The sequence below is a fragment of the Erigeron canadensis genome, chromosome 1 (assembly GCF_010389155.1).
Source record: "Erigeron canadensis isolate Cc75 chromosome 1, C_canadensis_v1, whole genome shotgun sequence".
Taxonomy (NCBI): Eukaryota; Viridiplantae; Streptophyta; class Magnoliopsida; order Asterales; family Asteraceae; genus Erigeron; species Erigeron canadensis.
Window position 1 is genome coordinate 37,221,345 of NC_057761.1, and position 21,013 is coordinate 37,242,357.

General features: G+C 34.7%; 3 protein-coding genes across 3 annotated transcripts; all 3 read right to left on the reverse strand.

Moving 5' to 3' along the window:
- Positions 1-1,980: 1,980 nt before the first annotated feature.
- On the reverse strand, positions 1,981-4,721 carry LOC122598329 (wall-associated receptor kinase 2-like). Its single transcript, XM_043770925.1, has 3 exons — positions 3,848-4,721; positions 3,584-3,745; positions 1,981-3,227 (listed from the first exon to the last, which is right to left on the reverse strand). The coding sequence occupies exons 1-3, from the start codon at positions 4,719-4,721 to the stop codon at positions 2,014-2,016; spliced, it is 2,250 nt and encodes a 749-aa protein (XP_043626860.1). The 3' UTR covers positions 1,981-2,013.
- A 7,029-nt stretch (positions 4,722-11,750) lies between these two features.
- LOC122586034 lies at positions 11,751-12,836 on the reverse strand. The gene is made up of 4 exons (XM_043758148.1): positions 12,648-12,836; positions 12,310-12,450; positions 11,936-12,146; positions 11,751-11,840 (listed from the first exon to the last, which is right to left on the reverse strand). Exons 1-3 carry the CDS (start codon positions 12,742-12,744, stop codon positions 12,073-12,075), a joined length of 312 nt encoding a protein of 103 aa, XP_043614083.1. The 5' UTR covers positions 12,745-12,836; the 3' UTR covers positions 11,751-11,840; positions 11,936-12,072.
- A 3,725-nt stretch (positions 12,837-16,561) lies between these two features.
- On the reverse strand, positions 16,562-19,191 carry LOC122591500 (wall-associated receptor kinase 2-like). Its single transcript, XM_043763768.1, has 3 exons — positions 18,390-19,191; positions 18,097-18,258; positions 16,562-17,963 (listed from the first exon to the last, which is right to left on the reverse strand). Exons 1-3 carry the CDS (start codon positions 19,189-19,191, stop codon positions 16,804-16,806), a joined length of 2,124 nt encoding a protein of 707 aa, XP_043619703.1. The 3' UTR covers positions 16,562-16,803.
- Positions 19,192-21,013: the final 1,822 nt, after the last annotated feature.

Sequence of the window (21,013 nt, forward strand, 5' to 3'; positions counted from 1 at the left end):
TTCAATTTTCAATAAACCCAATCGGCCTAGAACTTCCATTCTATCACTGCTCCAAGTTCCCTTTGGTTTGCAATTGTTCACTTTTTTCATCATTTTCTCTTGCCTTCCTTTAATTGATGAGAAGTGCGGATTGGGTTTGCCAGCGACTCGTAAACTCAAGCTCTGATGCCACTGTTGGCCCAGGGGAAAAGAACGGGTGTTTGAACCCATCTTAGAACTTCTTATTTGATCTCATATAACCACAAGTATATAATGAATTTGAGAGAGAATAAAACAACAATATATAATAATAATCTGTGATATTGATTGATTGAATGTGTTAGAGACTTTGTGTATTTATACACTTCTAACCGGTGTGACATACCGGTATCTAGAACGACACCTCCTAATCTAAAGGTTGCCATAACTGACAAACAGTTTTATTCGAATGGACACAACCCTAACTTATGACCCTTTTATGTACAGACACGATCCATGGGTTATATGTATGGAAGTATCCATAATTAACCCTTACACAACTATTATTTACAAGACAGACCCATTAGTTATAAATAATATATATCTTTGATTTTGCTATTATTATTCAACAAAGATCTAACCATAAACTCTTATGAAAGCTTTCAATAAAATTTAGCAGTAACAAAACCCAAAGAAAGCAGCAGAACAAAACACAACGTCCAAATTAATCTTCGGAACTTGTATTGATAGCTCATGACCTATTAAACATTGGTATGACCCAAACTTACTAACCAATCTTTTCCATAATGACCGCCTGACAGTAAACTCAATCTCCACAAACTATCAACCTTCTATACTTATAGCACGAAACACACATATACAACTCAAAGAATCCATATCTAATCACTTTGTATGCATTTCATTAGACACTTACTATCAGAAACAAATGAATATCACTAATTTCGAGCATATATGAAACTCAAACTACTACAATTATTATTAATGTATAACGAGGAAGGAAGGTTGTTTGTGTTAAGGTTACTTGGAGAGAGTGAGTATTTGACTTTGATACACGGGCTAACTGGGGTATATTTTGACAATTGTTGAACCTTGTGATACCCCTAAGATGTTTACCTTGGGAGGTTCAAACTTGAGATATTTTGTGAGAAACTGAGACCATTAGGCCACCTTGATTGTGGTTAGAGTTCAAAGAAATCAAACAAATGTGTAGTAGGTACCGTGATCCGTGAGAGCATATTACACCTCTTGAAATTCTTGAGGATCAATATGGTAGTATGAAGTTTTTAGTTTATTATTTAGACCGGTAAAAAACATATGACACTCCTTGTAATTGCCATAAATATCAATGTTGAATTCTCTATGTTGTCAGTATGTCACTAGATAGAATACATCTAAATTTTTAAGCAACAAACAAACCTGTTCAATAAAATAGCTAGGTTTTCTTATTTTCCAAGAGGCTATAATAAGGTTTAGAACGAATTGCATTTTTGGTCCCTGTGCTATCACACAATTTGCAACTTTGATGCAAACATGTGAAAATGACTTAAGTGAATTTGGGGTGGTGGTTTCTGATATATATATATATATATATGGGTGGGACTGGGAGGGTGTAAATGACTCAATTACCTCGCACGTGAGACGCACATGGAGGCATTAACGGCTGGAATCTAACGGCACGTTAATTTTGGACCAAAATTGCAACAGGTGTTATATCACAGCGATACGTTTCGTCACTTTTCACATGTTTGTATCAAAGTTGCAAATGATGTGATAACACAAGGACCAAAAATGCAATTCGTTCTAAGGTATAAGTGTGAGTATGTATCTGTAACCCTAGATACACACGAAGTACTTCAAATACAAATAAACAACCACATATTACTACAGATAGATACTTCAGTGAAAGATCAGGGGAGCACACAGGCTTTGATCTTTCAACAATGCAACACACTGATAGTCTAAAGTCTAAACATCCAAAAGTTTCAAGTTATTCTTCGTCGTTATATAGAGGATACAACCCGATCTCTACCCTGATCACCTGCCACTAGCAGCGGGTAAAGTAATTTGCTTGCTCATGCTATCAAAAGTACTTAAGCTTCCGCTGGCCCCATCTGTGAACGCGTAGTAATTGGCAGATTGCTTAAGCAAATGCTCACCTTCCTCTTCATTTGCACTACTTTGCACCCAAGGATGCTTTTGTATCACTGATGCCATTATTCCTTCCAGCTCTGTCGCAACCTCCTTCATAGTGGGCCTTTCATCCCCTTTAACACGTAAGCATCTTTCTGCGATTCTTGAAACTTGGATAATCTCGTTGGGGAGTTCTTTTAGCTGCAAGTGTTCATCGAGAACCTGAAAGAGTTTCCCATCTTTTAAAGAAGATAAAAAGTGTTTAGCTAGGCTCCTCTCTTCCTCTGGCCTATCAAAGTTGAGAGCTTTCTGTCCAGTTACAAGTTCCACTAGTACTACCCCAAAACTATAAACATCGCTTTTATCAGTCAGTTGACTGGTCTGCAAATATTCTGGATCTAAGTAACCTAGTGTTCCCCGCACCAATGTTTCCAACTCAATCTGATCAACAGGAATTAGTTTAGATGCTCCAAAATCAGCCACTTTCGCTACATAACTATCATCTAAAAGTATATTATTAGTCTTGATATCTCGATGGATGATTGGGACAGACGCTGCATAGTGTAAATATGAAAGAGCTCCAGCTGTCTCTGTTGCTATTCTCAGCCGGATGTCCCAAGTAATAGCCACTGACTTGCTTTCTTCGTGGATATGATCAGACAGAGTGCCATTTGAAATGAACTCGTAAACCAATAAAGGGATTTCAGCTTCCAAACAGCATCCAATCAGCTTCACCACATTTCTATGATTGATTTGGGAAAGAATAACAACTTCATTGATAAATTGCTCTATCTGGGTTTTGGTTTGATCTACCAATTTGGACTTCTTTATGGCAACTAGTTTATTATCAGATAGAATTCCTTTATAAACTGTGCCATACCCACCCTTACCGATAATGTTACTCTCATCATAGTTATCAGTCGCTTTGTTAAGCTCTTTCATAGTGAATAATTTGAACCGGTTATGAGAACCCCCATCTTTAGAAATACGTTGCTGCAACATTATTCCACCATTTTGCTTAAAGAATTTTTCCCTGAGCATCATAACCTTATGCTTCTTGACTCCCACATAAACCCAGGTGACAAGTATAAGCAGAAGTATGAAAACAATCAAGCTACCTATAATGAGAATAGAACTAACATTAACTTATTGCTAGCTATCAATATAATTTGAAAAGTGTGCAGTATATGGATGATATATTGTATGCTCATTTTAATTAGTTTGTTAAATATATAGGCCTATTTGAAGACTAGTATACTAATCGATTAATCTGTCTGTGTCGTGTGCTCAAAAGAGACTCTTTATACCGATCCGCATGAAGGCAAAAACCCAGTCCCTTTGTGCTTTTTTTTTTCTACTAATGCAAATAGACAAGGTTTTATACACTTCTAAAAATTACATAGATATTATGTACGCATATAGAACTGGACTTGAAATTTGAGGATGGATCAACTGTACATATATATATACTTACATATGGCAATCATTATAACTAATGATTGCTTTACAGTGCAACCGGATCCACCTTTCCTGCCATCTCCAGAGTATCCTTTTCGACAAGAACATGTATAATTTCCTACAGTATCAACGCATCTATGCACGCAATCATGATTTCCGTCCTGACACTCATTTTTATCTGTAGAATACAAAAATCAGTACAGGATTCTATCAGGTGGGAAATCTACTGCAAATTAAGGAAGGGGGTCGGAATTATACTATGAACTAATAATGAACTTACTTGTGCAGTTATCTTTAAGATAAGGGTTGCCAGCATAACCCTGCTTGCAATGACAACGATATCCAGGACCAGCATATTCTTGATCGCATTCACTGTTTCCTTTACATAAGAAGTTTTTTGTATCCTGACTTGCTATGTCACAAGTTTCATTCCCGATTGCCCAGTCAAGTAACATTGGCATCCTCTCTACACTTCGAAAATCGAGAAGATTGGTGGAAGAAAAGTTGAAATGATTGGTCTCTTGGTTAACAAGAAAAGCATGGCTACAAGGGTTAAACTTAGATATATTGGTATGGTTAGCGAAGCTACCTAGGAACATCTTAAAAGCGCCCACTCCTTCTGGGATTTTCATTTCGCAACACCCAACCCCCGAGCATGTTCCATTTGTGATACCGCTGTTTTCATCACAAACAGAAATGCATCCAGTACCATAAACCTTACCCTCTCTTGATCCTACGATATATGCATCGGTGTCACACCCAATGGCGACAAACCTGTTCTTGGTTGATAGTCGGAATTCTGACAACGTGAATGACGGATCAACATTGGATGTGTTCTCTCTTAACCCATTGCTAACGTAACAATCATGAGCAACATACGATGTAACTTCAATCTCGCCTGTGCTTATTGACAAATTTGTAATACTAATTTCGCTTGCTCTTAAGAAAAGTGTGGGCCCATGATCGCTACGGGTCCTGTTGCAAGTAACAAGAAACTCGGGACCGTGGTAGCATCCTGGACCTGAACCAAAAGGAAATGTTATATTCACATTACCACACGACGTTTCACAATGTGGCCCATCTTGAGCACTCGCTTTCCCTAAAGATGCCATCATTGTTATGAGTACTACTGCAACTAGTATTTGTAAATGCATGGCTAGGTTGGTATTGGTACGTTTGTGTGAGGTGAAGTTTGTGATTTTGGGTATTGTTATAGTAGTGGAAGCTAGGCTGAATTAATATATTCACACATCTATATGCAGTGGCATAGATCATCTTAATATAGTAGTACGTAGAGTCTTAGAGATATATGAGCATTTGGGCCTGAAACTGTAAAGACTTGGCATGCAACTACAACTGCAACTGGCATGGACGACATTGATGGTTGACCATGTCAAGCCCATAATGCATATTAGTACGTACGTGTTTTATTTTTATTTTTATGAAAATATATGACTGCTTCACATCCTTGGTGAACATAATTTTATTAATTACAGGACATGACAAACATATATAGCTAGTGGTATACTTAACAATTTACTTTTTTTTTTAAAAGAATTTAGATTTGAAGTAGTCATTTTACGTACGTTCTTTTTCACTCTCTTGAATTTACTTAAATTTCTAAAAGTCATCGCTAAATTTGTAAATGTCAAAAGTTTGAAGAGTTAAAAAAGAAAAAGTATTATGTGGCAATCAAAGCTAATGTTAACTAAAGTTCAAAACTATTATAGATATAAATATAAATTAAGGGAAGAAAAGATTGGAGATTTTTCATGCAACAAGGACTTGATATGTGACATTTAAAAAAAAAATGCGGGTGTTAATTTCGTAACTACGATGTCTTTTTTTAGAAGTGAAGCTGCGAAATTAATAATTATTGATCTTTTTTAATTTTCACATTTGTAAACCAGTGTATTTGAATTTAAATAATATTGTTTTACACATGTGATATATTGTTTTACACATGTGAAATAACTTTTGTGAATAATGCCAATGGATGATTTACTCCTGTAACTTGATTTACGAAATGAGATGTTAACTGACAACCGTATCTAGAGACAACGATTAGTGGATATTGACTGTTACTTGAATGCTATTGCATGTTAGAGGTGATTTAATAGTACTATGTGATTAGGCGATCCATTTAGGCCTCAAAAAATCTAAGGCCTCAATATCTTTATACTAGACATATGTTTGGATTTTGAACTAAGTATTATTATATAATTTGCATTACACCCTTTATGGTTTTTCATCAACATTTGTATGTGTTTATTACTAGTGGTTCAATAAAATAAGTTTTTGCTTTAATTATATATGTTAATAAACTAGGCCTTAAAACTGATCTCCAAGTCTCAAAAACCTTATGTTGACACTGTTAGATGTCAATTGGAGGTTTCAATGTACAAAATGACAAGAAATGAAAAGAAGTTCTTATAAAAAAATTGATAAGTTGTGTATACATACGAAAGTAAAATTTTTTTTATCAATATTGACAAAAATGTCATCATTTTATTAAATGCACATGTCAAATATTTGGTTGGGCTAAAATTCTTTTATCCTTTTTTAGCAAAATTCCATTAGGATCTTGACTGTATATTTAAACTACTTTATAAGGCATTCATTTTTTCCAAATCTTTTAAAAAACAATTTGATAAACCCAAACTACCTTTCTCCTTTATTTATTTATTTAAATATCTCTACTTAATATACATATAATCAAGATTGCTAAACTTGGGAATCGGGACAGATTGACGAGGGGGGAAGACAAGATTTTTTAAAAATCGGATCAGAATCGAATTATGTATTAAATAATAAGTTTTGAAGTCATACGTAGGAAAAAATTACAAATATATATAAACTTCAAACTTAAATATACTCGTAACATGATTTTTCAACTTAAACATAATTGTCTAGAAACAATAACATAATTAATAAAAGCTAAAAAAAGGGTTTGATTTTGGTTGACCCAATCCGATCCAGCCGAGTCTTGACCAATATAGTCGATTCTTGACTGATACAGCTCAAGTCTTGACCAAGTTGACCTTAGTTTGGAACCCTGACCGATTTTCAGACCGAATATAAGAAACTCGTATCGTCAGTCAGCCGATACACGATTCGATTCGGTTGTATTAACCGAGTTTCACAACACTACATATAATATCCTTAATTAAATTATTTACAGCATAAATCCTTTTAAACATGAAAATAACGAAACTACCCTTTTAAATTACTTTTAGATTAATAATCACATGGTCATCTTTGGTGTTGGATATGTTAGTGCAATTGGATTAATTTCCTAGTATTAGTCAAAATAATACATCATGTAAGTTTGGTGCGGAGTGTACGTTTATATGAATTTATTACGAACTTAGGGGCGAAACCCTTAAGGAACGGGGGTCCGGGGACCGCGCCCCCGGGAGCGGGGTCCAAGGGGCAGAGCCTCTGGCTAGGGTTGAGTTCTGAAAACTATCTTCAAATACAATTATTGGGCCAAAATCCCTTCATTACGAAACTAACGAATTCTTCTAAGAATTCTCTCTGTTTCACACACATACTCAAATACAATTAATACAGAAAATTATTAATCACTAATTGTATCCGGTTGAATAATTTGGGGTGAACCACCGAATTGATTCATCTGAAAGCGTATCGCGTCTTTAATGATTGTTTAATATCCGTTTTGTTCGTTATTGACTACATATCCCCAACATTTGGTGCCACAACCACTGCTACCACCGTTACCACCCGTTGTTTCCGTCACATTGTCGTATCATGTGGGTATTTGTCTAATATATATATATATATATATACACGCGGGAGAGAGATCAAATAAGAAGGTGTCTTAAGGAGATAAGGGGGAGAATGGAGAGAAGGTCTTATGAACCAATCATAACGTGACATGTGGATTTAAAAAAAACGCGGTAACATTTTTGTAAATAAATCAAACTTTTGTCAGCCTGGTTCTGGATCAGCCTGGGTCTGGGTCAGCTTGGGTTATGATCAGCTTGGTTTGTCAGCTTGGTTGGGTAAGCTTGGTCAGCTTGGTTGGTCAGTTTGGGTTCTGGGTCAACTTGGGTTCTGATCAGCTTGGTTAGTCAGCTTGGTCAGCTTGGTTGGGTCAGATTGGTCAGCCAGGGTTATGGGTCAGCTTGGTCAGCCTGGAATTTGGGTCAGCTTGGGATCTACATTTGTGTAGATCATGTGTAGTTTTCTGTCAAGCTGACCCAACCCAAGCTAACCAAGCTGACCCAACCTGACCCAGACCCTAAGCTGACCCAACTCAACCCTAAGCTGATCCAAAACCTATTATCTACATTTGTGTAGATTAATCTACATTTGTGTAGATTGTGTCAAGCTGACCTAATCTGACCCAACCTTAACCAGACCCCAAGCTGACCCAACCCAACCCCAAGTTGACCCAACCTGACCCTAAGCTGACCCAAAACCCATAATCTACATTTGTGTAGATTAATCTACATTTGTGTAGATTGTGTCAACCTGACCCAACCCAAGCTAACTAAGCTGACCCAACCTGACCCAGACCCCAAGCTGACCTAACCCAACCCCAAGCTGACCCAACCTGACCCAACCCTAAGCTAACCAAACCTGACCCAACCTGACCCAATCAGACCCTGATCCCAATCTGATCAAACTAATCATGCTGACCAACCAAGCTAATTAGAACCCAAGCTGACCCAACCTAACCCAACCCAGAACCCAAGCTGACCCAAAACTCATAATCTACATTTGTGTAGATTATGTGTAAATTGTGTCAAGCTGACCCAACCTGAACAGACCCCAACCTGACCCAGACCTAGACCCAAGCAGACCAAACTGATTATGCTGATTAACCAAGCTGACCCAGACCCAAGCTGATCAGAACCCACACTGACCAAGCTGACCAACCAAGCTGATCAGAACTCAAGCTGACCCAGACACAAGTTGATCGGAACCCAGGCTGATCACTTCAGAAAAGTTTGATTTATTTACCATAATGCCACCGCGCATTTTTTTTTATTTTGACACATGTCGCGTTCTGATTGGTTCATAGGACCTTCTCTGCTTAAGACACCTTCTTCCAGAATCTTTACCCTATGTACGCGTTTTATATTATTTTTAAATTTAAAAGTAGCAGCTGACTTTTGTTCCAATAGGCTTATGCATTATCTTTTTTATTATTTTGGAAGTACCAGCCGACTTATGGCCCAATGAGGACCAAGGATTTAACCATTTATATTTTTCACGCATGCATGCTTTTTTACTTAGACGATTTCTAAACTCCTTTGTCAACTATTTGATTTATTTTCTTTTATTTTTCAAACATTTGATTGTTTCACGTAAACTTATTTTTTTTTCTTTCAAATATTGAAAACAAACAACAAAGTATTCAAAAGATGATATTTATGATGATAATAATCCCACTGTTTATGGAAAGCTGATGAGAATCTAGCTCTTTTACCCTATTTAATTCCTATTTGTTAGACTAGATTTTTGATGTTGATAAAGGGGGGGTTTTGGCGATTTAATCAAGTGGATGATCCTTTAGAAACAAAGTTCAACGTACAAAACATAAAAGAAACATAATAAGTCCAAAAACTAATAAGCTATAGGCTTGAACAAAGACGAAAACCGTACGTCAGTTCGTAAAAATGTGTCGTTTAAACAAAGCTTCATTGCCGATCAAAGCTTGAGATCTAAGCTAAACAAAGCTTCGTACAAAGGAACCACCCTACATAATTCTATCTGCCATTAATTCTTCAACGCTTTAAACCTCGTAACTTACATTGTTTTCGCTAACATCCCCAGCAACTCACTCGATCACATTCATTTTGTTCTAATAATGCATACTCGTAATCGAGTTCCCAAGCTCATGAATGTCTTTTACAGATTTTACATCGTTTATCTCGCCTAAACCGATTTTATTCGTCGAACCAATTTAATCGTGTCGAAAGCAATTTTCAATTATCTATTATTTCATTTAATGTATGTATATACATTTAGACATGAAAATTACTTTCAAAGGTAAATCATAAACCTCTATAATTTAATAATTATTAGTTTATTAATATAATAATATTATGCTAAATTCTTTATTTTTTTCTATAATAAATAAAAAAGAATTGTGATAATATCATATTTTTAAAAAATAACTTATTTAGCATTTTCAATTCTTTTCTTAAAGATTTTCATTATTTTTTTTAATGTGATATCATAATTTTCTATATTTTTCCAATATTCTTAGAATATAATTATTTTTCATTTTTCGTCTTTTATGATACTCGTATTATGTTTTTTTAGAAAATAGTGTATTTATTTTATTTTTAAACCTATAATAAAATATTTTGTAATAATAATATATAACGCAATTTACACTACAAGAAAAAAGGTCATTAGTGACCAAAACAATTTGGTCACTAACAGTATAAAAAGTGGTTACTAAAGTCATTTAGTGATGAGAATTCAAGTCGTCACTTTTCGTCACTAAAGGTCCGTGACTAATTTAATTAGAAACCAAATAATAAAAGTGGGCACTAATTAGTAACCAAACCAAAGTTGTCACTAAATTAGTGACAACCAATTGCGCCACTAAAAACTGGTCACTAATGAATGAAAGTCGTCACCATTAGGCTCAACTAATGGAGCTCCGTTATCTCAATTAGTCACCAGAAAGTTCGTCACTTATTTAGTGACAACATAAGTGGCGACTAATCTCAAATCTAATAATGCAGTTTTTGATATGCTCACTAGAAATGTAATTTGCAATTCATATAAATTCAAAACGACGACTTAGTTTGAACAATAAATTTGTATAATATATATCATTGAAATAAATGAAATAACAATGTCAACATTATAACAATACCAAAGAGAAAATACCATCTCCGTATCATATTGAATCAATGCTAAAGCATTTACCCCTCAATCACTACAAATCAATACTAAATTATAATATAGTCAGAATTTCATCCAGGCTGGCTTCTGACATGGAATTTTACCCCTCAACCAATCACTGCAAAAGCAAAATGAACTTTTGTCAATCATCAAAATAGCATAAATAACAAATCATATAAATTTAACTTTGAACTTTTCTCAAATAATCAAAATAGATCCATCCTACCGAAATTTTATTGATTCATTAAGTGCACGATGCAACAGACATATTCAGTTGGGACAACATGTACGCTAGTGCTCGAGTCCTATCTAAGGTACCTAACTAACTAACTAACTAACCATTATGTTGTATTAATATCATCTATTGTTCTATTTTCGCAGGCGGTCTAATGTTTAAACTACTTGGGCTAACAAATATTATCATGATGAGAAGCATAAAAGTAGTAGAATATCATCGTAAAAGAAGAAGAAAGAAAGAAAGAAATGACCAGAATGTAAACTTACAATATTTTGAGATTGCAGTTTGGATAGACGTGATAACTCTGCCATTATTACAACTTGGTTCTCTTCATACTTCGTTTGCTTTTGTTTCACAACATGAAGTTCATCCTCTAAGGCTTTTGATTTTTCCTTTTCTGACTCCAATTCCATTCGTAGGTTTTCTATGTCTAAAACCTTTTTGACTGAAACAGAACGTCCCTTTGTATGTCCCGGGATATAATGTAGTACTTTCATACAAATTTCAGCGGGTGAGCAAGTGGAAGATTCTTTCTCATGTAACAATTCATTCTGCATAGACCAAACATAAACAAAGATTTTACTAAATAACTTCAAAACAAAGGACCAAACAGAAACCTGAATAGACGAAACACAAACTAAACCCAATTTTGTAGACCAATAAGAGGACCGAGCAAACAAAAACTTTAAAACAAACCTAACTGCAAAGTGAAAACTTGCACAAAGTCATGAGAATTATATACTCTTTATTTCACATAAGGGGCTGATCTCACAATAATGATATATTATATTGTCACATATGAAAATGAAATCAGCTTTTTTTCAAATCTGTTATAGACATAAAATGTTGGTATTACTGGAACATACCAATATATCGTCAGCCTTCTCATTCACCATTTTCTTCTTCTTTGCTGAAAAGTGGCCAATCTTGTACTTATCTATTGCTGATATTTTTTTTCCTTCTCTTCTTTGCTGTTTCATAAAAATAAAACACACTAGATTAATAATATCAAATAACCAACATAGAATATCCTATCTTGACAAGAACTGCTCACCATATCAACGATCCTTGCAATGGAAACTGTCCCAACAGCAGGTGGAACTTCATTCTTTAAGCTGTTTGTCCTATTTTTAGCACTAACTTTCTGTAGAAATTAAATAACAGAAATCAACTTTAACCTACACATGTTTCATATCAATACTTGTAAGATAAAATTGGTTTTAATATTGTGATATGAACCTGAAATTCTGCGCTAGCAAACTTTTTGCAGAGTAATTCCCAATCAGCACCTTCAATACCTGCAGGGGGGGTGCCTGGTTGCATCCTCTTGTGTAGAGAATTTTTTGTAATAACAATGCAACCTATACTATTTGCTTCTATGTTGGTTTGCTAGCTGTGAGTGTATTGCATGTACCATCAACGGACAATTGGGATCGTAAGTTGAATTTTCCTAGAACCACAATGAAATTGGTGTCAGTTATAGAAAGATGACTAAAAGGGAAGCTGAAAAAACCTTACCGTGCATTAGTTGATGATGTCTATCTTCAACATATCATCTTGATTTCTCCAAGTGGTTCCATCAAAATTTGCAAACTTACGCATAACACACCCACCCTTAGTGATGAATCTTTGGCTGTCATCACCAACTATACGCTTGTCATATTCATCAACTTCAAAAATGAACTTTCCCTTGTTCAATCGCCTTTTTTTAGTTTCACCCAAGGTTCTAGATTGAGTTCGGGTATCGAATGTACCTACATATACTCATGTGGATTCAATAAGAAAATTAAATAATACTATAAAATTAAACTCAAAGGAAAGTAGACAAAGCTTGGCTGTGATGACACTCTAAAAAGTTAAATCTAATACCCGATGACAAATTGACTTCGAACATCATATAGGCGAGTTCTATCACAAACTGAAACTTAAAATAACAGCTTAATTAGCATACCATGAGAAGGTGAATAATCAATGTTCTCGTCCTGTTGAGAATCACTTGTGTCACTATCAACTTGTGGGGAATCGACTTCATGACCATCTTCCTCCATTTGTGGGGAGTTGACTTCACTCTCAGTTTGTGGTACCCATCTTGCATGATTTAAAAGAGGTGAGTGAGCTTGCAATGTATCATGAAACTTCCGGTTTTTATCTTGCAACCTAAAAGATGCTTGCCCCTTTTGACCTCCGAGTTGATGTGGAACATCATTTGCGTTGAATGACTTATTGATTGACATATATGGTTGTGGAACACTGTGTCTGCTAATTGAATTATGAGGTTGTGGACCATGTTTGCTGACTGGCTTCTTATAATGTGGACCACCATGCCTATCATTTGAATCCTGCGGGTGTAATTTATGGCCACTTGACGTTTGAGGTGGCAGACCATCATGATGGCGACTTGACTGGTGACGTTGTGGTACATCACTGCTTGACTGATGAGGTTTCCTCACATCATAATTGCTACTAAAATTTTGAACACCAGGCATTTTAAATGGCTTTTTAAGTGCTGTGTTACCTGGTCCAACCATCTATATAACAATAAAACAAACAGATACAGTTGAGACTGTTAAGATGTCATGAAATAAGACTTTTATATAGTGTACATGTAATACACCTGCTCAATATGTTTAAAAATAGTTTCACCCAATCCCTTCCTATATCTAGAGTAGTCCTAAGTTCCTAACCAATTAACTGCATATATCTATTTTTAACCAAAACATGGATATTAAGTAACAAACCAGAAACTGTTTAGAGTAGTCCTAAGTTCCTATATCTATTTTCAACCAAAAAATCAATCACTTGCACTTTTAAGTTGAACCAACTTATACTCTTTAAAAATTGGTAACTTTAACTTATCATTTTCACCACTATTATACTATCATAACCTGATCCTGAAACCACATTGGAGAGAGAGAGAGAGAGAGAGAGACTGACCCTATATGAGCTTGAATCTGGAGGTTTTGAAACCACGGTGAAAACACGGATGTTGTGAGCTTAAATACTGATTCTGTTGAGAACACAAACTGTTGAGCTTCAATTTTGAATAAAATGCTTAAATATAGATAAAACACAACTCAAGAAACCAGATTTTTAACACACACAACTAGGTAGATTATAAAAAAGTAAATCTAAACCAAAAGCTAAAATCCTATGTCATAGTTAATCTATTCCGAATCTGTAAAATCATTTTCCCATGAGTCCTCATTTTGAGATGGTTCTGAATTGGTTGAGTCATTGCCATCATCATCTTCGTCATCATCAATGAAACTGTCATCCATGCCATGAAGTTTTCAATTTGGTTGTCTACCTAAGGCATCACTTATAATCGAGGCATCCACCAACTCCAATGGGATACTACCTCTTGAAAGAGATGGTCGATCCATACTCAAATCAACAGTTAGATTCAAACGTGGCTCTGGTTCTTGATAAATAACTTCAGGGGGGACAGGAACATCATAGAGCGTGCGAGGGGTACAGTTTTGCACAACATGCCAACTTTTTCCTAGCTTCAAATCAGGTGCATAAAAAACTTGTTTGGCTTGAGATGCAAGTATGTATGGTTGATTTTTGAACCATTTTCGAGACATATTTACACTAGTCAAGCCAGATTCTTTGTCAATTTGGAGTCCATTCACATCAGCAACCCTAAACCAATCACACTTGAAGACTAACACTCTTTTATTTTCTCCCAGGTATGCTAGCTCTAATACTTCTTGTAATATCCCATAAAAGTTAATAACGTTTTCTCCGTAATCACCCACCACTAGAACCCCACTATTTTGAGTTTTCCTGTCCTTTTCACGATTTTGAGTATGATCAAACCGATATCCATTTACCATACATCCACTATAAAAATTAACAGAATCTAAAGGTCCGTTTACCATACATCTCGGATTTAGGCATATAATTATATGCCTAAAAATAAGTCTACTTCATACATTACATAACACATGTTTTTCCACTTATTTTCTTTCGTTATGATCTTGTCACATGGCTTCTAAGCCTATCAACATACAAATTAGTCCTAATAATTATTTTTTATATTTCGTCTTCTAAACAATCTTGTCATCACGTATTTTTTAAATTACCTATTAACAGAGGCGGATGTAAGTGTTTAGTACCGGGGGTAATGCCGCCTATAACTCCTATGCCAACAATAAATATACATATAGATTTTGTCATAATAAACATGAAAGTTCAACAATTTTCTAAAATGCACCCACCATGAATTTGACATGCCCTCATTTCTTTAATCAAAAGCCAAAAGATATGTAAGTTAACAAATTATAATTGCTAACTAAGCTATTGTTTAACAAAAAGAAGATATATGTAAGTTCTTGATGGAAGCTTTGTTTTGTATTTTTGAGAATACAACAGAGATGATGATGATGATGATGATGATGATATATATCTTTGAGCACTTTTTTTTTTTTATTTATTTATATAATTTCGTTAAAACCCTTATATTTATTTAGAATTGTAAGTTTAACCCTTTATTTTTTCAATACATTTATTCAATGCCCTATATTAAATTATAAATATATAACTATTACTTACTAGTCTATGTTTTCCAAATGACAAAAATTAATAAAACAACTTATATAATCTATTTATATCTTTTCGTAAATAAAAAGAACTAAACACTTATCTATATTTGATAAACATAAGTATTCTAGTTAAACCTTTAAGTTAAGGTCCTTTAACTATATTTTAAAAATATAATATGAGTATTCATTTCATGAGTTCATGAAAAATAAAATTATAGAATTTAAATAGTATTGATTTAAAAAAATTACCTATATATGTGAGAATGACCGATCTAGCTTAATATGATTGTAAACCTCTATATATAAATGTAAGTGTGTTGTTCGTTAACAAAAATTAATAGCGGTATTATCAAAAAATTTCGTTTTGGGCATCAAAAATCTCATATCTTATCGCATTCGTGTTATCACCTTTGTCATCATGCCCCTTGCATACGAAAATCCTACATCCGCCACTGCCTATTAAACTAGTTAATATATGGGGATAACAAGTATGCCCCTAGAAACACCATACTTTCATGATTTTGAGAGGGGAGATAATTTTATATTTAAACATATGATTTTCAGGGGGAAAGATTGTAAGGGGAATGGAGGAGCATTAGGCTTCTAGCACCATATTTGTGTTTCCCTAAAGTATATAAATTTATAAAAGTTTTGGAGTAGTCTGTATTATTCGACTATTGAAGCAATTAATCTGTTTATCTTAGAAATATCTTCAATCCAGACAGATCGAACTCAGAAATGAACATATATGGTTTGAATTTGTTATTTTATGCTGAACAATAATTTGTCGATTAGTATTTATATGCTGCTATTGTAATTTGAGTCAATCCACTCCCACCGTTGTTGTTTCTCATCCGCAATGTATGTTTTACTCGTATTTCATTGCTAAAGACATGTGCCAAAATTCTAAAAGTTTGTATGTTTTTTCTTTGTGTAAGCCAACTGTTTGATAAAATGTCAAAATGAAACTCGATGAGTTGATTTAACCGGAAATCGATGCATAGGTTACTTGCATTATTGACAACACACATTGTTTATGCATTTCAAGTATCTTTAATCCGATAATCTGACACATACATCTAACTTGTATTCTATTGTTATGTGTGTTAATAAGCTAATCCCGCATAAGCATTAATGTTTTGGGCTGTTTGCAGAGCGGAACACAGTCGTTGGCTAATGTTTGTTGAAACAATCACAAAACATAAGGTACTTTACGGATTTACTGGATTTTGAATTATTAATTAATGTTGTTCTTCATCAAGAATAGTTGTTAAATTTGAGTTCAATCTTGAAAGGCACCAACTATTGGAAAACACACTTACATAGTTACACACACAATGTATATATCACTCACACTAGAAGCAAATCAAAACATGTATATATAATGAAAGCAACACATAATTAATGACCAAGTGCAGGAACATATATAAAGAGACAGAACCTAATCACAAAATGATGGTGACCAGAGCAGGCAACAATCCACACGTGAGATCAGCACTGTAGATATTGATTCCAGTAGCCAAACTTGAGACCACTTTTGACCGAGACCATCTGAACTGATTAGACCGTTTCGGACGATGCTGGAGTCGGCCTGATGCTGTAATAATCGTCTTCATTGTCTTCACTTGCTCCATCAAGAAAACATTTAGTTTCTGCTTCATTTGAAGTAATTTTCACTGGTGGATGCTTGTCATTTGTTGATGCCGCCAATATTTGTTCTAGCTCTAATGCCACTTGTCTCATGGTAGGCCTTTCGCGTCCTTTATCGCGTAAACATCTTTGTGCAAGCTTTGAAACTTGAATGATATCTTGAGGAACTTTGTTTAGTTGCAAGTTTTTATCAAGAACCTCTAGTAATAGAGTCTCATTTTCTAGAGAAGCTATAAATGATTTGGTTACAAGCGTTTTGTTTTGCTCATTAACAATCTTCTTTCCCGTTAAAAGTTCCACTAGTACGACCCCGAAACTATAAACATCACTTTTTTCTGTCAGCTGGCGTGTTTCAGAGTACTCCGGATCCAAGTAACCTTGTGTTCCTTGCACCGTTGTTGCGAATTCATTCTGATCCATGGGAATTAGCTTTGATGCTCCAAAGTAAGCTACTTTTGCAACATACTTGTCATCCAACAGTATATTTTTTGGATTGACATCTCGGTGAATGATTGGGTCGGTCGCTGTGTAGAGTAAATATGAAAGTGCTCCAGCTGTCTCTGTTGCTATTTTCAGTCGTTTGTTCCAAGTAATAGCCTTCGACTTGCATTCATTGTGGATGTGATCAAAGAGGGTGCCATTTGGAACATATTCATAAACTAGTGAAGGAACTTCTGTTTCAAGGCAGCAACCAATCAGCTTCACCACGTTTCTGTGATTGACTTGGGAAAGGATAATCAATTCATTAATAAATTGCTTGACTTGGATAGTTTGTTTTTGATCTATCTTGAACTTTTTTATGGCAACTTCTCTCTTATCAGGTAGAACTCCTTTAAATACTGTGCCAACTTCTCTTTTATCATAGTTGTCGGTTACTTTCTGAAGCTCATTTACTTTGAAGAGTTCAGCTTGAATTCGACGACCTCTATCCCCGGAAATTCTTTTCTTCAAAATCATTCCACCATTTTGCTCAAAGAACTTTTCTCTAATATTCAAACTCTTACGCCTTTTGTATTCCAAGTATATCCAGGTAATTAATAAAAGCATTAATAAACCAGCAACTGAGGTACCTGCAACAAGAAGCATTGAGTTGTATAAACCACAATAATAAAAACCTATACGTTGTGGTACATCTATCAAAAATAGTGGTGTGAATATCACCGCCCATAACTTAACCCATCAGTAACTTGACTTGGTACTTACCTACAGAGATCTGTATAATGGGTGATCCCTTTGCAGTGCAAGTACTCTTATCTTTCATGTATTCTCCACGTCGACCATTTGGACATGGGCATCTATAGCTTCCTTCAATATCAATGCATTCGCCTTTGCAATTATGAGTTCCGGCTTTACACTCGTCAATATCTGTAAAATAGCATATGATGATCGTCGTATGTTGTAATTTACAAATTAAAGTATGGTGCAACAAGGACTAAAATTAAGAGGAAAAAAAACCCCCACATATGTGTGTGTGTGTGTATTGAATTTACGCTTACTTGTGCAGTTGTCTTTGATATAAGGGTTGCCATCATAACCCTGCTTGCAACGACAACGATATCCAGGACCAGCATATTCTTGAACGCATTCACTGTTTCCTTTACATAAGAAATCATCGGCTGCCTTATCAACCTCGTCACAAGTCTTGTTTCCAATTGCCCAGTCAAGTAAACGTGGCATCATCATCTCTTGACCTCCGAAATCAAGAAGATCAGTTTTAGAAAAGTTGTACTTGCCTTCTTCCACAAGGAAAGCATAACTACAGGGATTCATTTGTGCTACTTCTGTGTGGTTATCAAGGCTAGCGACTTCTATAGTCAATGCACGCATCCCTTCTGGAATCTTCATTTCACAATAGCCAGTTCCATTTGTGAGACCAGTACCGTTCTTACAGTCAAACATGCATGAACTAATATCCATGTTATTCCATGTAATAAGAGCAGATGTATCACACCCAATGGCAGCGAACTTGTTCTTGTTTGAGATCAAGAATAAATTATTTTCATATGATTCTACTATCGTTAAGTTTTTGACTCGACCAGAGGTGTTGTAGCAATCATAGGCAACACCACCCATAACCTCTATTTCACTTCTGGTGGCATAAATATATCTAACCTCAGTCTGGTTAAACATAATGGTAGGTTTGGGATCACCAGATGATGATCGATTACATGACACGAGAAAGCTACTATTGTAGGCGCATTTTTCCGTTAAACCAAAGGGAAAAGGAATACTCACATTGCCACATGATCTTTCACAATCATCCGATGGTGGCCCCTGACAACTTACCAGCAATGCCATTCCTACTACCACTAGCACTACTATTGGTAAATGCATAGTTATATATGGTTGCTTAGTTTGTACACACGGAGTAATTGATTTTGTGTAGTATAATGAAGTTGTAGTTTATTATTGCATGAGGTGAGGAAATATCGAATGCATTATATGTGTGTGCCTATATATAAAAATGAACTTGGGTATCAATTAATATACACAGGCTGATGGTAGCTAGGCATTTTTATTTATAAGCTAGGACATTGATTGATTGATGAGATTCACTTTATTATTGGTTAACTTACTAGGAAACTAGCTATGGACTTTGCTCTGGCCCATTGCTGCAACTTGGCCATATATATATTATTTGTTGGAATTGTTCGATACAAACAAACCACCACAGTCACTTTATTCATTTCACATTGCACATATACGGGATGCAGTAAGTCATTAATAAAATATCATCGTTCACATTGCATAGATCACGCGTACAATCAAAGACTGGAATTCTCTTTTAATTTATGTCTCTCCCGGTCCTTGCTACTCTTTTTACTCTCATAGACTATATGGAGTTGAGCATTCTTAGAATGCCCTTCCTCCAGTTACAAATTGACACATGCATGGCACCCAATTATTAAGAAGGGCATTCCCCAGAAAGGGAATGCCCTCTAAAGGCATTTTTGTTTTTAATTTTAATAATTAATATTTAAATAAAAAAAAAAGGTCAAAAGGTGGAAGAAGTGCAGGCAAAATGACAAGTTGGAACGTGCAAGGTTTGCATTACAAATGCTACGGGGCACGAAAAATAAGGGAGTGAAACGCCTCCCGGGACCGAAGAGAGCATTCCCGTGGGTGTTCTAGGGCATTCCGATGATTGTAACGCCTATCTAATGCTCCACTCCGAATGGTCTTAGAACTATGTCTTGTCTTCCTCATTTTTTCTTCCCAAGATACACAACATAACAAAAATTATGTTTGTCTACATTTATTTATTCAAACTTATAAAATATGCAAATTAATTTGCTAATTTATGTACACTTATAAATATATAAAAAAAAATGCACATTGAAAATTATGAATAAATTTTTCATCCCTATAAAGGTTTAAACCAAATGTTCACCCTTGAATGTATGAACTAATGGCAATATTTTGACACTTCAAATTATGAGAATCAAATTGTAACACTAAATTATTTGTCTGAAAAATTTGCTTTTACAAACAACTTCTTTAGTGTGCACAATTAATATATTTTTACACATTTGAAAGCTTTTTTTTACTTTATTTATATAAGTATGAGAAAATTATGAATTTTTTTAATAAATTTTTCAACTTTTTTTTCTAGTGAGTTCACACTTTTTAAGTGTAAACAAATTTACAATTTTATTTATACTTTTTATAAAGTGTTAGAAAATAAGTACACACAAATCACATATTCATTATACTAACACCACTACCCAACATACTTTTTCTGTTTTTCGTGACATAACCTGAACTCTTTATCGTCACCACTTTCACATAGTTATCTATGTGAATGTTTAACTTTTGTTTATTCACGATTGTGTGTCATCAATTTTATTAATTTATCACTGTAAGTCATCAGTTTATTATATTAAAATACTTCACAATTAAAAACTACAAATTGAGATTGAATTAAAAAATAGAAATTTTTATTCTGTTATAGTGGGAAAAGAATATACAAAAAAAATTGTAATTTGTGATGGATATTTTTTGTCGCAAAAATGATATATAAAAGAAAATTAAAATTTATTTTATTTTTTTTTTCACGACGAATATGCGTTGCAAAAATATGGCGGGAAAGATTTTCCACTACAGCGGGAAAAAAGACAAA

Bases quoted from the DNA above. Each gene is read 5' to 3' on its own strand.
- LOC122586034 (XM_043758148.1), bottom strand. From the start codon at position 12,744: ATGGAGGAAGATGGTCATGAAGTCGATTCCCCACAAGTTGATAGTGAC. The intron at 12,451-12,647 runs GTATGCTAATTA...GAGTATATGTAG, and splicing joins TGATTATTCACCTTCTCATG to GTACATTCGATACCCGAACT. The intron at 12,147-12,309 runs GTGGGTGTGTTA...TTGTGGTTCTAG, and splicing joins CCAAAGATTCATCACTAAGG to GAAAATTCAACTTACGATCC.
- LOC122591500 (XM_043763768.1), bottom strand. From the start codon at position 19,191: ATGGCATTGCTGGTAAGTTGTCAGGGGCCACCATCGGATGATTGTGAA. The intron at 18,259-18,389 runs GTAAGCGTAAAT...GCTATTTTACAG, and splicing joins TATCAAAGACAACTGCACAA to ATATTGACGAGTGTAAAGCC. The intron at 17,964-18,096 runs GTAAGTACCAAG...TTCTTGTTGCAG, and splicing joins CATTATACAGATCTCTGTAG to GTACCTCAGTTGCTGGTTTA.
- LOC122598329 (XM_043770925.1), bottom strand. From the start codon at position 4,721: ATGCATTTACAAATACTAGTTGCAGTAGTACTCATAACAATGATGGCA. The intron at 3,746-3,847 runs GTAAGTTCATTA...TGTATTCTACAG, and splicing joins TCTTAAAGATAACTGCACAA to ATAAAAATGAGTGTCAGGAC. The intron at 3,228-3,583 runs GTAAGTATATAT...TTCTCATTATAG, and splicing joins AGTTATAATGATTGCCATAT to GTAGCTTGATTGTTTTCATA.